The sequence below is a fragment of the Acanthochromis polyacanthus genome, chromosome 18 (genome assembly GCF_021347895.1).
Source record: "Acanthochromis polyacanthus isolate Apoly-LR-REF ecotype Palm Island chromosome 18, KAUST_Apoly_ChrSc, whole genome shotgun sequence".
In the NCBI taxonomy this organism is placed as follows: domain Eukaryota; kingdom Metazoa; phylum Chordata; class Actinopteri; family Pomacentridae; genus Acanthochromis; species Acanthochromis polyacanthus.
Genome location: NC_067130.1, coordinates 18566791 through 18584985, shown reverse-complemented (window position 1 = coordinate 18584985; position 18195 = coordinate 18566791). Strand labels below are relative to the sequence as shown.

The 18195-nt window shown below is 38.5% G+C and overlaps 1 protein-coding gene and 1 long non-coding RNA gene across 2 annotated transcripts; both read right to left on the bottom strand.

The window, feature by feature from the left end:
* Positions 1-182: 182 nt before the first annotated feature.
* LOC110960817 (uncharacterized) lies at positions 183-7741 on the bottom strand. The gene is made up of 6 exons (XM_051938954.1): positions 7729-7741; positions 6699-6974; positions 4908-5180; positions 3571-3867; positions 1907-2170; positions 183-439 (listed from the first exon to the last, which is right to left on the bottom strand). The coding sequence occupies exons 1-6, from the start codon at positions 7739-7741 to the stop codon at positions 183-185; spliced, it is 1380 nt and encodes a 459-aa protein (XP_051794914.1).
* A 324-nt stretch (positions 7742-8065) lies between these two features.
* Positions 8066-8862, bottom strand: LOC127530779 (uncharacterized). The gene is made up of 3 exons (XR_007937427.1): positions 8776-8862; positions 8483-8518; positions 8066-8326 (listed from the first exon to the last, which is right to left on the bottom strand). It is a non-coding gene; the product is annotated as an uncharacterized LOC127530779 (long non-coding RNA).
* Positions 8863-18195: the final 9333 nt, after the last annotated feature.

The following is an 18195-nucleotide window of genomic DNA, read 5'->3' as shown; positions in this document are numbered from 1 at the left end:
GTGTTCTTTGTAAATGACAATGCATGTATACTTTTCTATTATCATATTCATTAAAATACAAATTCTATTACACAAATGAAATTGTCAAGAAATCGAATGAAACTGACTCATTTCAATTATGTGACATTTTTTTAACACATTTATCTCAAGCGTAAACAAAAGAAAAGAATCACTTTTACTTCTTACTTACATTTCACTGCCATCCAACTCTGTGGTGATTCTTTTCCCGAGTACTGGCATTTGTAGAGACCTTCATCTGTCTTTGACACTGCAGGGATGCTCAGCTCTCCTCTGGCATCACTTTGGATGAGTCTGTCATTTTTATAGAATAACACATCAGAGAGAACATTTTCTGTCCTCAACTTGCAGCCAAGAATAACAGAATCTCCCTCAGTCACAGGATGGACAGGGCTCACCAGGATAATACCATCATCATCATCTGTAATACAAACAACATGATGAATATTCATTTTGAGGTCAGTTGGTATAGTCTGAAATGTAGTTATTAGGATACACCGCAGGTGCTTTCAATCTTATCTTACAGAGTGTCTAAAACATTTTTCAATCATGAATACAGCAGGTAGTATCTAGAAACAGCAACAAGCAATCTGGAATCATCATATTTTAACCCTCCTGTCGTCCTGTGGGTCAAATTGACCCGTTTTTAAAGTTTTAAAAATGAGGAAAAAAAAAATCACAGTGAAAACTTCCACATTTTCAAAATTCTTTTTGGAAATTTTGAACATTTTTTTGGTGGAAAAAACAAATTTAAAAAAATACTTAAGAACATTCAGAAAAACATCAACCAAAATCCAGTGTATTTCGCTGTCAAATTTGGGGATTTTTTATTTAAAAAAAAAAACAAAACTTTTGAGGCAAACTTTTCAGGAATTTTCTTCTTGAAGATTTTGCAAATTTTTATAAATTTTGGGAAATCTATTCTGAATTTTTGGACTTTTTTCAGACAAGGCAACAACATTTTCTGGTCAGGACAACACGAGGATTATAACAGTTTCTGCTAGATCATCTCTGATTTACCTTGAAATTTTGAAAAAAGAATATGTTTATTTAATTTATTATTGCCCGTTGGCCCACATTCAGCATATATTTTAACATTTTAAATTTCAAGGGTGTTTGAACAACACTATTTCAGGAAATATTAAAGATAAAAGCCTTAAATTTGTGCAGTCAGTTTCCATCATGTCATTGACTCAAAATCTAACAGTAATTAAATATTTAATAACCAATTGAGAGGGTATGACGTTTTACCACAAAAACAAAGAAATTGCTGGATAGCACAGATTCAAATAAAGTATTTCTACACAAAATATTAAGCATATCCACATTCGGTGGGGCAATGACAGGACAAAACTGTGACAATTTTAGGGTTTTATCTTTGATAGTTTAAGATATTTTTATTCAAACACATCCTCAAATTTGAATGTGTGGAAAAATGTCAACAGTTTTTACTATTTTTCTCAGAAAGTACTTGTTTATACAAAGCTAAAACATTATCCATAGTTCATGATTAAAAAAAATAAGTTTCAAGCAAATGAGAGATGTCTGAACAGAAGCCCTATGATGATTTGAGATTGAATTAACCAAGCACAACTTATTTTACCAACTGACATATTTACAGTACAAATCACTCCAAACCAAAAGAGCATTTTGTTTTTGCAGGGGTGACTGGTGATGTGGAATTCAGTGGCCAATTTGGCAAATCATGTACAAGAAATTTCAATTCACCAGAGCAGAAAATAATTAGAATTCTCTAACTAAATATAAACATTTTACAGATACTGGTAGATGGTTGTTAAAATAGTACATTAACTTAGGCTGAATCAACAGGACATAGAATATGCTGGTTTCCAAATTTTAAATTCCCAAACTACAAATTGTAACTCACCCTGTCCAGTGATGTTGACTGCATTGCTGAATGCTGATCCAGACTCACACCAATACACTACAGTACCGTAACGTATCCCATGAACATTACGTGTTGATCCATTCTTTGTTCCCCACCTACAACAGTGTTCCAGGAAGCCGTCTTCAGAATACCTGCTCAACCTCCTTTCAGAAGAGTTTTCCCCACAGCTTAGTAAAACAAAGTCATTGTGAAAGTGCTGCACTGTGTCAGGATTCACTGTAAGAGACAGTGCTGAATGAAGATCTGCAAACCAAACAATGATAAAGGGTCAGACCTGAGGACATATCCTGTTCAATAATAATAAAATAGTCAATAATCATTTTCAATGAAAAATAACAAATTTAGCAGGTTGATATATGTGTAAATTCAGCACAACTGTTTTACAATAAAATGTGAAACTATACAAAGTTATGTAAAAGCTTCAATTAAAAAACAACATTAAAACCCCGAAAAATACAAATAAAAAATCTGACCAGGCGCTTGACTGAGAAGCTACATATACAACTACAATACTTTTCTTTCATTGTAGACATATAGACGTGCACAATCAATTAAAATTTTAGACGGTCTTTAATTTTTAAGACTTGTCATAAGCAGACTGGAAAAACCAAGCTGAAAACAAAGAGACACACCGTCCTTGGGTAGTCAGCTTTTTCTTTTTCTTTGTCTTTTAAATTTGCATTTGTGTGTGAATGTGTGTCCGTGTGTGCTTTTAAGACTGCATGTATTTGTGTCTAATGTTTTGTTTCAGCATGTCATGTATTTTGTTGTCCAGTTTTTTTGTTTTCCATTTTAGTATTTTTTTGTGTGTGTGTTTTCATTGGCCACGGTTACATGAAATTTTTTAATTCGAAATTATTAATTCGGAATTTACTCATTCGGAAATAAAGTTTTGTGCTTCGCGTTTACATGGAAATATTAATTCCGAATTAAGGTTTACATGGACCGCACGTTTATTCCCCTTCCTTAATTCCGCTGTAACGCTTGGGGGTTGGAAAGGATTCTGATTGGACAGGCAGTGGACGTGACTTATCCCTGTTTACCGGAAGAAAACAAACTCCATTTGCCGCAGCATTTCTTTTCCTCAACAACATGGAAGAACAACTGAAAAGCATGCTTTTCGCTTTGCTTTTTATTGTCATTTTGAAACAGCGTACTACTTCTGTTGGGTCCCTTGATGTGCTCGCGCCAGTAAGGTCGCAGAACGTGTACGTTGCTAAATCGTCATTAAGTGAGGAGCCAAGCATGCGCAGAATGACCGGAATTAACTAAAACGGAATTAACTGTATACATGAATAGAATGTACACAGGAATTAGTTTATTCTGAATGAACATCAGAATAAACTAGGTAGTTTATTTGGAATTAAGTTTATTCGGAATTAACTTTTTAATTCGGAATTAAGTGTTTGCAAGGAGATTTGAAAGCAGAATTAACTTTAATTCCGAATTAAAGAGGAATTAAAGGTCTCATGTAAACGTGGCAATGGTGACCTACCAAGAGACTGCAGATGGAAATGAGCTTAAAGCTAACTCTGGTACAATAGATCAAATGGCAACATTTATGTTTAGTCTTGTGTGTTGCCCCTTCCTAAATAAACGGAATCATAATAATAATAATAAATAAATCAAATGTGCAAACTGACCTCCAGACCAGACAAACTTTGGTTCACTGTACTCAGTGTAATACACTGGGTCTCCTTTTCCAGCTCGACATGCGTATCCAGCTGTATGTGTCTGTCCATGAATAATGTAGGAATCTTGCTCAGTCCCACTGGTGCTACCAGGCAGCAGCTCATAACTGTAGTTTCCTGATACTTTGGGAACAGTCTTATACCAGAAGAACTTCCATCCTACAGACGGATGTTGAACCTTACAGTTGAGAATTACTGAGGTTCCAGGAATCAGCCATGATGGAGACAGAATGAGGACAGCTTTGGTTTCTGTTGGAAAGAGATTTTTCTCAAAATATAACATGTTACTGTGTATTGTTGGTGGGTTACATTCAACATTTGCATCCTACATACAGTCATTATTTCTCTGTGTCAGCATGTCTCCTCTTGGATGTCACATTTAAGACGTCTTGTCTCTCCTCTATATACCTAAAGCCAGTTATGCTGCAGAGTCACAACTGCTTTGTTTGGGACTGTTCATATTAAAGAATCACCGTCACAGACAGAAACAACAGGTGAAATCAACATCCACCAAAATGGCTTCAGAACCTGATGATGTCATTCATAAATACTCACAGAATTGTTTTTAAAACAATTTTTTTTTAAAACCTTGAAAACAAGGGAACTTTTCACACAAGGAACTCTTTGCACATCTGTTTCATGAGGCAGGTGCATAGGAGAGGGAAGAGCACATCCAACAGGTACAAAAAACAGACTCCTGCACACTGTGTAACTTCCATCCATCCATCCATCATCTATACACTGCTTAATCCCCCATTAGGGTCGTGGAGGGCTGGAGTCTATCTCAACTGACTTAGGGTGAAGGCAGGGGACACCCTGGACAAGTCGCCAGTTTATCACAGGATTACGTATAGAGGCAATCACACTCGTATTCACATCTACTGATAATTTAGAGTTACCAACTAACCTGAGCATGTTTTTGGACTGTGGGAGGAGATTGGAGAACCTGAGAACATGCAAATATCATATGGAAAGATCCTGGGAAGGTGAGGAGGCAAGCTTGGAAGCTTCTAACTGCAAGGTGAAAGTGATAACCACCAAGCCACTGTCTAACATCCATCCATCCATTCTCTATACACCGCTTTATCCTCACTAGAGTCGCGGGGGGTGCTGGAGCCTATCCCAGCTGACTCGGGCGAAGGCAGGGGACACCCTGGACAGGTCGCCAGTCTGTCACAGGGCTACATATACAGACTGTCTAACATGCAATCATAAATTTATTGGTGCAACGTTTCGGTAATAGACCTTCATCATCCAAATAGCAAATAATAAATACCTTGAAAACTCACCATTTTTTCTGATTCCAACTGGTTCGCTGTACTCTGTGTAATAAACAGGGTCTCCTCTTCCTCCTCGGCACCAGTACAGTCCTCCCAGTGAGACACTGATTCGTCCATTTGAACGGAAAGCAGCATCTTCTTTGCTCAGGGGTTCAGAGGATTTGTTATCTCTGTACCAGAAGTATTCCCATCCAGATGATTGGTTCACTGAGCAGCTGAGGGTCACACTGCCTCCTACTGGAATGTCTCTGACGTCAGCATTTAACAGAGCCTGTGGTTTATCTGTCAGTGGGTTTAGAAAAATGATAATGATAAATAAAAAGTAGCCATTGTCATTGTGTCATTGTGAGAAACTTGGCAAAAACAAGAACTTAATGGACCTTGTTCTGGTATTGGCCAGAGCACTTTCATTCATTCATTGCTGTTCTAGATCTTCATGCAACAAATGTTTCATGTTACCCGAAAAGTTAATCCACAAAGACTATGTTGATGGTTGACTGCCCAAGCCTCTGCTGACCTATGTGGTGGAAACTACTGGTCTACCTCCTCCTCAGTTTACAACAAACAGAATAATTAATAAAACTGAGCTCCAGGACCACCACCTTCCACCAGAACACTCATGTCTTCTCACCTGGTGAAGTCTCAGATGCCCTCTGACAGAGAGCTCAAGTGTTCACCACATGAGTCAGCTTCATCTTTATGTTTTAAATAAAGAGTGGAAGAAACATTCTTTCATTGAGGATGATAAGACGCAGATCTACGCAAAGAATTTCTACATGGGAATAGTAAAAAGAAGTAAGAAATTCTTTAATTTTGAGACCTTAACCTTAATCAAGAATTGTTTCTCAAAATGTAATTTAAGGACTTGTTTAGTGCTTAGAAATTACTTGGAAATGGAAAATTACAAATTCCTTTTTCAGTTCACATCTTGATTGTAGCTCCAAATTTTACTTTCAACATCAATATAAACAGTCACTCTTCTGGCTTCATGTTAAACCTAATCTAAAAAGGTTAAAACAATTTAGTGCTTTAACCCTCCTGTTGTCCTCATTTACGGGCACCAAAAAAATTGCTTCCTTGTCTGAAAAAAATCCAAAAATTCAGCAAAAAAATCCCCCAAATTTCTGAACATTTCCAAATTCTTCAGGAAGAAAATTCCAATAATTCCTTAAGAGTTTTTTTTTTTTTTTTTAAAAAATCCCCCAAATTTGGCAAGAAAATTATTGTAAATATTTTCAAAAAATGAGTAAAAAGCTTCCAAAAAGTCCTAAAAAATACCTAAAGTGATTACATGTATATCAGTAAAACAATTATTTTTTAAGAACATTCACAAAAAAAGAGATTTTTTTGTCAACGCTCTTAAGAAACATTTTCAACATTTCTTTTTTTCCACCAAAAAATGTTCAGAATTCCCAAAAATGTTGAAAATGTGGACATCAGAAGTTTCACTGTGAAAATATACATTTTTTCCCCACATTTTCAAACTAAAACGGGTCAAATTAGACCCGCAGGATGACATGAGGGTTAAAACTTACAATGGTTCACTTCAGCATGACAGAAAATTTAAAAATTTCTTACAAAACTATGATATTTTATTTTTTACATTGGCACTGTGCAGGTCAACAAAACCTTTCTAGTCAAACTATCTGGTTGAGTCTACGTCAAAGCATATTGTAATCTGTTAACTCATAGTGTGATCTAAGATGTAAAATCGTTGTAAACCCTTTAATCGACCCTGTGCGGGGTGACAATGTTGCATAATACAGAACTTTAACAGAACAAACAACAGTCATGACTTACGTGATGCTGACAGTGAGATGGCTTTACTCCACTCAGTTAAAGAATAGAGGTCCTCTATGCGTCTACCCCTACACATGTAGTCTCGACTGTTGGACTCCAAAACACTGAAGAAATAGTAATCATTGTATGTCCAGTGTATATATGACTTGGTTCCACTCCATTCGTACACCCACTTGGTGTTCTCCCCTCCGACGATCTCACATGTCAGAGTGACTCTCTCACCACTGAACACCTGAGGCCAGCTGGGTTGTCGTGTTAAAACAGCCTCATTGGAAACTGTTTCCACCAGATATGATAGTTAGTCAAAGAGAATGTAATAAGAAAACTTAACATTGCAAGTTGCATCACTAATTCTAATGGTAATCACAAAAGAAAGCACATTTCAAACCAAATTACTGAACTCACAGATTATCCTGATGGTGACCTCTTCACTTAGATAAGTGTAGAAAACTGGATTTCCTCTTCCTCCCCTACACTGGTAGATGCCTCCTTGTGATACGCTGGCAACACTGTTTTGTTCGTCATTTGCTTCAACCGGATTCAAAACAACTTCAGAGTTATTCTGGGTAGCTCTGAGAAACTGGTACTTCCAGCTGACAGAACTCTGCACAGAGCAGGTCAGTGTCACACTGGCTCCTATTGGTATGGTTGTTGTGCCTGATGTCAGTGTGGCTGTGGGTGCAGCTGTTATTTAAAAAACAAACATGCAATTATTGTCACGGCAATGCCTTAAAAAAATACAGAAAAAATGGACATTTGGGAATGTTTTCATATTATGTTAGCTTTAAATTCTTCATCTCTTTAAATCTGAAGAAAACAAAAATGTAATTGTCATTCTCACTGCACTTTACAACATTTTCAATCAATGGTGATTTATGTCCATTTCAACATGAAGACAGACTTTGTGGTTTCAAATCTCAATAAGCACATCATTACAATTTCTCCATTCTTTTGTCTGATGACATTTACTGTCAACAAATGCACTGCACTAAAAGAAACACAAAGTTTTTGGTTTAGACAGAGGACATACCATCAGCTGCCATCTATAATTAGGTAAAATTCTTGATGCGGAAGGCTTAACTGTGTTTCCTTTTCTTATTTTAGTTCACATATTCCATCCGCAACAGGTGTTAAAGCACACAAAACAACATACTTGTGATAATTCTGAATGTTTTTAGCACAGTGTATTCTTATGGGAAAAGCAGGAAAGATCCAGTAGTCTAAAGCATCACACTATTCGAAAACATTTACACAATCATATTAATTAAATATAGGCTGTACTACATAATTGAGATGAAAATATGAACAGGGATCATGTGTTTGTGCTGTTGGTCATGTTGATAAAACACTGAGGAACTTACCTGCAACAGTTAATGAGACAGTATTACTCTTCTTGGGATAATGTGAGCTCTTCCTGTAACCAACACACTGATATTCACCGCCGTCATCTGTAGTCAGAGGTCCTAATATGTAGCCCTGATGTATGTTGCTGGCAAGATATTCTTGGCCATCCTTCTTGATCCTGTATTCCCAGTCAGCATCTTTGCCTTCGCTCATGTCACATATGAACGTAACAGACTCTCCGACAAAAAAAGTGGACCAGTTGGGATCAGTTGTCAGCACAGCATCTAGAACCCAACACAAACATGTACTGTCATTCTGTGTTTTGTTTAACTCTACAATATGTCTTTAAAATAATGAATACACTGACCAAAAAAAACACAGCTAAAGACTCGTCCTAAATGAATGATATTAATGATTAAAAAGTACATCTGAGCAGTTACCTTGAGCATGTCCATAGTAGAGGAGTGTAATCAGCACTAAAATAAAGATTGAAACTCATTAGAAAACATGACCAAAACGAAACAACTGGGGATCCATGATGAGCATTCACAGTGGAAGATGGAAGAAGTTTAATGTATAAAATCTGTCAAATCTTCACTGCTAATGAAGCAATGATATTTTTTCTGTGATGATTTCACACACTTCTCTGAATCTAAACTAAAATAAGTCACTTTCCAACATCTTGTCAACACGTGTGAAGCAAACAAGTTGATGAAAAGCTGCTGGTACTCACTGGGTAACAACAGGACGGACAGCAAAGTATCTCCCATCCTTAAGTCCAGCACTGATGCTTGGATGCTTGTTGCTCTGTCTGTGAAATATATAGAAGAGAAATGATGAGCTATGGGAAACAGACAAGAGAAGTTTCACATGAGAGGTTGTCTGAAGTTCTTTTTTTTTCTGACTGGTTCATTCTCACTTCCTTCTCTAAAAAAAATCATAAATTTTTTTGACAGAACACTTTGACCAGGTGATATTTTTTCCGCAGCTACTGTAAATACTTCTAAAACACAAAATATTCCATTAAATCAAATACTGAAATAAAACAAACAATGAACAACTTTGATTTGTAATTATTCCAAGACAATTTGATTGTCATTGGTGCTATATAAATTAAATTGAATTGAATTGCTTGCTTGCACCCATCACAACACATAGTGTCTGCATTGGGAATAAGTTTGTGTATGTTTGTGTGTGGGCTGCACAGTGAAATAGTGGTTAGCACTTTCGCCTTGCAGCAAGAAGATCCCCGGTTCAAATCCTGGGTTGGGCCTGGGATCTTTCTGCATGGAGTTTGCATGTTCTCCCTGTGCATGCGTGGGTTTTCTCCCGGTATTCCGGCTTCCTCTCACAGTCCAAAAATATGCTGAGGTTAATTGGCTATTCTAAATTGCCCGTAGGTATGAATGTGTGTGCGATTGTTTGTCTGTGTATGTAGCCCTGCGACAGACTGGCGACCTGTCCAGGGTGTCCCCTGCCTTCGCCAGAGTCAGCTGGAATAGGCTCCAGCACTCCCCGCGACCCTAGTGAGGATAAAGCGGTGTATAGAGAATGGATGGATGAATATTTGTCTGTCAATAGCAACTACAGCAGGGGCCAGGAATCTTTTTGGCTGAGAGAGTCAGAAAAGCCACATATTTTAAAATAACCTTATGTGAGAGCCATGCAATATTTTTTTAACACTAAATACAACTAAATGTGTGTATTTTTAAGTAAGACCAACAAATTTAGAGTATAAATCTCAGAATTTATTCTTTTTAATAAAATTGTTATACTGAAGCTGACCAATAATAAATAAATACTTCTCACCATTAACGCGACTTCTGGTGCTGATGGTTTTGTAGTCTGGGTGATAGGTGGCGAGGTTAAGCTTCATGTAGGCGTTGAGGCTTCCATCCGTTAAACGTAATGGTAGTTGGTCTTGATGTTTTTTAGATGTGAGAAGACTGCTCACATCTATACGTTGTGTCAACCACGGTCAATACAGCAATGCTCACACGCTGCAGTGTGTGGTATGTGACAGGAAGTGTGTTCATGTTTTGACAATGAGCTAATCTGTGGGTTTAACTTTCTTCATTTCTGATCACTAGTGTTAGCTCACCAGCTCTGCTTGCTGTCATGCAAGTCTTTCCAAATCTTCATTCAGCAGTGATGAGAATAACAGCGTTAAAATAAACGGCATTTCTAACAAGGTTGTTTTTCTTTTCAGTAACGGGTAATCTAACTAATAACTATTTCCATTGAGGCAATGCCGTTACTGTTACCGTTACCAACTATTAAATGGGACACATTACAAACTAAAGCTACTCATTGAAGCTCTTGTCATCCGACTTAGCTCTCAGTCTGGAGGGAAAGCTGGCATTTTCAAAGTGGAAGTACAGACACTAGGCAAGAATGTAAATGTGAAGTATACATTATGTCCCGGAGAGAAGTGTTTGTCCACGTCCGTTGTAAGCAACTCGAATCCAATGAGGCATCTCTCAACAGCACACGCTTCTACGAAACTAGTGTTCAAAAACACAGTTGCTGACACTGCTGATGATGATAGCAGGACAGGTGTGGCTAACGTGAGTTCCGCTAACAAAGATGGACACAGAGCCGCACCGTCCAAGCAGCCAAAGCTGGATTTTTTCTGCTCCAGCGTCACAAAAACTTGTGACCCAGACCAAACTGAATGGAATGATAAGGTAGGTATGCTGTTGAGAACATGCTCCCGTTATCAACAGCTGACTCTGAGTCCTTCAGAGCCCTCATTGGCAAAATACCAGGGAGAGCAGGTGCCGGTCCACCATGTAGAAAGACATTTTCTAAATTCAGTACATAGATGCTGAGTGCCCTTAAATGAATGCCGAGAAAAGGGTATTTGAAGAATTACAATATGTAACTTTATGCACCTGGCTTGTGAAATCTGCTTAGAAAAAAAAAATCAAAATTCTTAGACGTATTTAAAAAAACATAAATAAATAAAGAGAGTAACACAATAGTTACTTTTCCTGGTAACTAATTACTTTTATAGTGGAGTAATTTTTTGGGAGAAGTAACTAGTAACTATAACTAATTACTTTTTAAAAGTAACATGCCCAACACTGTCACCCACATGTCTGAGGCCTTCAGGTCAGCAACTTAAGGGGGTTATAAATAACGGGGTTATTTTTTTTCAGTAACGGGTAATCTAACTAATAACTATTTCCACTGAGGCAATGTCGTTACTGTTACCGTTACCGACTATTAAATGAGACACATTACAAACTAAAGCTACTCATTAAAGCTCTTGTCATCCGATTTAGCTCTCAGCCACAGGAGCTGCAAAGTTTTTTATTTTTTTCTTTGGTGAGGGAGGAGGGAGGGATGAGACAACCGCATAAGTGATGATGATTGGCTAAGGTAGAGTGAGCTTTCATGCTAAACCAACAATGTTCAGTTAACACCCAAACCACACACAAACCACACACACAGACACAATAGTCCCACACATGCAAAGTAGCAGAGATAAGCTGCAGCAGTGAGTTGGCGATTTCAAAGTGGAAGCACAGACACTAGGCAAGAACGTATATGTGAAGCTGTAGTGTACAGGTTATAAAGTTTCTCTCACCCATTGGCTGTGGCGGTTTGGGGGGCGTGCCTGAGACTCCATAGTTTTTGCTGACATTGTTTTGCCAGCATTCTGAGTGTGGCTCGAGTGAATAAAGTTGACTCACTAGCAACTAGCTTGTGTCTCCCTCTTCTTCGCCACAAAGCATACAATATGTCTCAGAGAGAAGTGTTTGTCCACGTCCGTTGTAAGCAACTCGAATCCAATGACCCATCACTCAACAGCACACACTTCTACGAAACTAGTGTTCAAAAACACCGTTGTTGACACTGTTGGTGATGATAGCAGGACAGGTGTGGCTAACGTGAGTTGTCCACGGTGTAACATGAGAACATGAGTTTCTTAACTTTTGATTAAATAAATACTTTTTTCCAAACAGTGCCTGTAACACGCCATCTTCAGTCTTCTTATTGGCGGCGATTTTTTTGGCTTTCGGTCGGATCTGCACGATGGAAACACCTCGGCCGTCTGCTCTCTGTGTGTTCACCCAGTCTTCAAGAACATTTTCAAGTTCGGGCCATCTGCTTTTACTACATGTGAAAGCTTTTGTCGTCTTTTGACATTGAGTCAGTTCACGCTGCTGTCTCCAACATCTCACCATCAATTCACTGATGTCAAGCTTACGTGCAGCAGTTCTATTTCCTTCGACAGCCAGATCGATTGCCTTTAACTTAAAAGCTGCAGCCTTTCTTCTTGTGTTTTCCATGATGACTGATCTGAAGAATTTAGCGTGAGCGCGTTTGATTTATTTCGAACAGTTTCAATGGTCCACTGTGACCCGTTCAGTAATTTCATTGGTCTGATGTGACGAGGCTAAATGTATTGGCGACATGAAAGCACGTTAGTCAGTAAAGATTTATAAATTTGCCGCATCATTGTTTAAGCCACAGGGTTCAAAGCGTGTGAAAAAAGTAGCAGCTTATAGTCCAGAAATTGCGGTAAACATGAATTCTTTGGCTATAAAACAATCTGTATAAATGCAGCTGGCAGTTGTCTCCACTTGCTTCTGCTGATGTTGAAAGAAGTTTGTACTCACTAGCAGTGGAGTAGGAATTCACTCCAGCACACTGTAATAAATGACTGTAAAAATAAAGTCAAATTCGAACAGAAATAACTTCCATCACAATAAAACTTATTCTGCCCCAACATCCTCCTTCTACGTGACCTCCAGTGTTTCAGGATAATGTTGATGTGTCAGTTTCTGTTTCTTGACATCTGATCATTGTGAAGATGGGTCGGCTGCAGATTTAACTTCTACTTGTGGTCAGACTCAGTAGGATGTGACCAGCTGGCCTTTTCTTCTCATTTTGAATTTTGACTTTGAAGACTTTTGCAAAATGACCTGAACACTGAAAAACTGAAGTGTTTGGAGATCTTAACGCCCTAAACACTAACACACTAACACTAAACACATCTAAACGCCCACATCACACCTCAGATCCAGAGATCATCTTTAAACTTCCAAATTGAACATCTTCACATCTTTGCTAAAAAGAAACACTAACACAGAACTCACTGAAAACAGAGAGGAGAAGAAACCGACCTGCTGGAGAAACCAGCAAAGAGAAGCTGCTGCTGTTTGGAGGTCTGGAGTGGGTTGGAAAATTAAATTCATGCTTTTCCCACACTTGAATCATGAACTGACCTCTGTAAACACACTGAAAGCATTTTCAGTCCATCAGTGAGATTAAATTGTTGTATTTAAAATGCAAGTAACAGAATGATTCATGACCTGGTGATACTGATGCTTTCTGGCTGTAAAGCAGCTACTTCTTAGAAAAGTCTCGGAAAAAGGCAGATACAGCAGCTATCAAACACAGATGAACACAGAGCGAGCGATAACACTTTGTTGTTACAGTCCAGTTAGATGAAGGCAAGGCAAGTCTATCTGTATAGCACAATTCATACAAAAGGCAATTCAAGGTGCTTTACAATGGCAAAGAAATGCATTTAGAAAAAAGATTTAAATGTAGACGTATATTAAAATCATAGAAAACCATAAACAAAACTTAAGATCAGAAAAGTGCATTAAAAGACAAGAAAATAGATTGTCCATCTAAGAGAAAGCTGCAGTAAACAATATGGTTTTCAGGCCTGATTTAAAAGAGCCGACAGTTTGAGCAGACCTCAGGTGTTCACGAAGTTTGTTCCACAGGTGAGGAGAATAACAACTTAATGCTTAGTGTTGGTTCTGATTCGGGGAATACACTGTAAACCTGTCCCTGATGACCTGAGGGCTCTGGATTCTTCATATGGAAGCTAATAAGTCCAGAATGTATTTTAGTTCAAGACCATTCAGTGCTTTGTAGACCCAGAGGAAGATTTTGAACTCTATTCTTGGACTAACAGGAAGCCAGTGTAGTGATGTGAGGACCGCTGTAATGTGGTCCAGTTTCTTGATGTTAGGTAGGACTCTGGCAGCAGCGTTCTGGATCAGCTGCAGCCGCTTGATCGATTTCTCGTTAAGACCTGTAACGACACCATTACAATATTCCAACCTAGTGAAAATAAACGCATGAACAAGTTTCTCTGTGTCTTCTCTAGACAGGAAACCCTTGATTCTAGCAATGTTCTTCAGGTCTTAGTAACAGCTTTCAAGTGGTTGTTAAAACACAGGTCTGAGTCAATAATCACACAGATTTCTGGCTTGATTTGAAACTTGAAGGTGAAGGTAAAATGTGAGTCTGTAATGCTGACTGACAAGCGCATTTAAAAACATTAACTGGTTTACTTTTAGTTCACTCGGGCATTTGACTGAATGCTACACCGCTACAGGTGGATCCATGACTTTGATTCCACCATTAGTTTCCAAATTCAGTCTTTTGCACATGTGCATTGGTAGACATTTATTTTTTTTTATTAGTTTTAGGATTCAGCCTTTACACAAGGGCCTTACTTACCTTAGCAAATGTACAAAGGAATAGCATCTATTGGTATTTAAATTTAATTTTCCTTCCGATTCTTTGGGTATCTTTTAACTGAAGGCACTGCTTTAAAGACAATCAAATGCTTGCATGTCCAATTAGATCTAAAAGCCGGCACTTTCCGTGGCAAGAACTTAGGATTTTGCATATATAGTCCTCGAGGTTGAATGACAACAACATTTTTTGCGTATTAGAATTGAAAAACTAAACTGTTTTGGGCCTTTATCTGCGAACTGTACATTCAGGATGAAGCACCAAGCAAACTGAGCACCTTTTCCCAGTCTGCCTCTGCACTGTGGGTGTGTCCTGTCCTCCCTCCACCCCTGTTTTAAAGACAACAGAGCAGAACGGCAGCGAGCAGCAGCCTGAAATATAGCTCATTTGTCAGTGACACAGGAACGCTTTGACCTTCCCGAGACAGGCAGGCTTTGCCGACTCAGCCGTTTCTCTTTCTCGCCGAATTACGATCGTCAACCGCATGAGTGAGAACGACTCCCCTCGCACCGGGCAGAAAAGCACTGCGCACAATGAGCAGCAGCCTCTAACAATGACGAGCCGAGGCAGAGAAAGAGACGTGGGAAGATGGTTTGTATGAGTATCAGCGAGAAATAAACAGAAAGCAGGGATCACCTAAAGGGAAGGAGTTGGACCACTCTTCGTCTTAGCAACAGCAGCTGACTTACCGCACTGTTTTAAGAAAATCAGTTTTGCTTTAGCGCACAAATTAATGTCTATTGGCGAAGATGTGGACAGCTGCCCTGCCTTTGGGAACACGCTTATCTTTTTTTGACAGTGTCAGTGGAAGAATTGTGTAAAAGTGAAACATCCTCACACTGATTCTATAAAATTACTGCATGTTAAACCTATTCTACAACCGTACAGAGCAGTCAGTTTAGTCACTGAGTACAGAATACATCTGGTGACATACTGGTTTGACTGCTACTGTACCTATATATAGATTCAAATGATGGACTTTATAGCATGTGGAGGTAGAGAGTAACAGATTCACTACACAGCGGATGAAAACTTTTCTTACATACTTGAGATGATCCATCAATGTTGTGTTATAAAGTTTCCTGTTCCCTGGCTTCTGCTTTGTTTGTTTGTACTAGGGTCAGTTTAATTTTAGTTCAAAATAAGCTTACTCTTAGTTACAATTCATGTGTGGTCTCCTCTTCTCTGGCCAGCCAAGAGTAATTTTTTTTTTTTTGACAAATGGGGGCTCGTCTGGGATCAAATTGAACGTTTTGGTAGGGTGAAGTTTGGTCTCTGCAGTAATGTGGCCTGGTTTGGTGTGTGTTGTTGCTACTCCTGTGACAGTGAAGGTTTTGTATGTCCATCTGTTTGCAAAATTGCAGAGTTTGCATTTTTATTCAAATTAAAATTTGGGGAGGATCACAGATGAGTTAGATGTTTTTCCTTTGCATGAGGGAGAGCACTTTTCTAGTCCCTTTGTGCTTCTTGTTTGTGACATTGCTTGTTTTATGCCAGCCAACAATCTAAATAGATTTTGTGGAAAAAACAGATATGGCTAGAGTCCTGCCTCTTAACCTATGAGCAATAAACAAAAAGCATACAGTTTACTGAAATGTATAACTTTTAATCAAAAAACATGATATCTATATGTATGTAGAAAGTAGATGGTGAGTTGAGGTATTCATGAGCTCAGGGCTATACTAAATACGGAAATATACTGACTGCTAAAAACAATAACAATAGTTTTTTTTAATATGGCAGTTTTATAAAACAAAGTTTTATGATGCTGCACAAAACAGACATTAAAATCTAGTAAATAAATCTAATAGCAGATATAAAAGAACAAACAGACACTGAAAATGTATAAGAACATAGAAAAATATGAAGGGACACAATGAAATAGCCATGATAAGACCAAAAGAAGAAAAGGTTTTATGTCTTTTATGTCTTGTCTAGGATGATTTTCACAGCTTCAAAGTGGTTTGGTGGTTAGCAATTTCGCCTTTGTTGTGGTTTCTCACACATCAATGATGTGCAGGTGAAGAAGAAACGTCCATTGACACTGATTTACTTAACAATCACTTTTTTAATAAAAAAGAACAACATTGATCAGACGGAGAGACTTCCCGGAAGGATTCAGCCAAATGATCCTTCCAGAACAACAAACGGAGGTCACTTTTATATGTTTTAGACAAGTATGAGGTCACAACATACGTTTCCTGCTTAGAAGACATCTGGTCAAAGAACAAGAGCCCCACTGATCAACCCCCTAGACATCGTTTGTGGCGCTATAAGAGCCATTAGGGCCCCAGAGGCCATCCTCCCGGACATAAGGAATCCCATCTAAACACAGCATTGAGTTTCTTCAGCAGGTCACATACTACACTTTGTAGCTAGAAGATCCTTGGTTCATGTCCCGGCTTGGGATCTTTCTGCATGGAGTTTGCAAGCTCTCTCTGTACATATATGGGGTTTTTTGGGGGTTCTCCTTCTTCCTCCCACAGTTCAAAAACATGCTGAGGTTAATTGGTAACTCTAAATAGTCCGTAGGTGTGAATGTGAGTGTGATTGTTTGTCTTTATGTGTAGCGCTGTGATAGACTGGTGACCTGTCCCCTGCCTTCGCCCTAGTCAGCTGGGATAGACTCTAGATGTAAGGCAACAGTGCTGACCACCAACCACTGTGCAGCCCTCTTCCATCATATATGATTTAAAATTAGATTTGTGATGATTACAAAGACACATAGTATCAATACCCATCCTTAAAAATGAGCAAAAAGAACTGAAGCACAATAAAAGGGTTGTAACATTGTAAGGCTGACTAATATGAAATGCTTAAAATGTGTTCCTCTAAAGTTAGATTAGATTAGATTAGATTCAACTTTATTGTCATTGCACATGTCACAAGTACAGGCAACGAAATGCAGAGAGAATAAAGTACACTTTATTAAGGTCAAACCTCTGCTCATTATTTGCCACTGAAGAGATTTACAGAAGGACAGCACCGACAAACACGTTACATCCAGTGTCAAAAACTGGCATCCACTGGTGCTCATTATAGATTCTCCACTCAAGCAGCTCCAGTGACTGAAAGGAGGGGGATTTTCTGACACCTTGTGGGTAGATGACATCTTTACAGCTTCACTTGTTCTCAGAGCATTTGCAGTGTATTCAGGAGCTCCGCACAACCTGCATCCTGTAACACACACAGACATGGTAAAGCAGCACAGCCAATTAGTGGACTTGTTTCTTCACACACACACACACACACACACACTGTCTTTGCACTTTGACCATGTCAGTTGACAACCGGCACAAAAATGAAAAAATCACGCGTAAAGATGAAGTTACAGTTGCAGGATCAGAGGTCAAACGCTTCAGAATACAACATACTGTAACTGTCATTTCAGCAGTTAATAAAAACTTTCAAGCAAAGGTAAGTGCATTTGGTCCTGTGTGGGCGACAATCACTGTGCCAAACTCAGTAAAGCAGTAGATAAAAAAGTGCATTTTATATTCAAATCTTGATGTATTTTGTATCTGTTTGTTTATAGCTCATGATCCAAGCACAAAACTAAATTAAGGATTCAGAGAATGAAATAAGAGACTGCCAGACTAATTAGATAACATTAAACAAAGCTTATCAGTTGAAACCCTTTTGT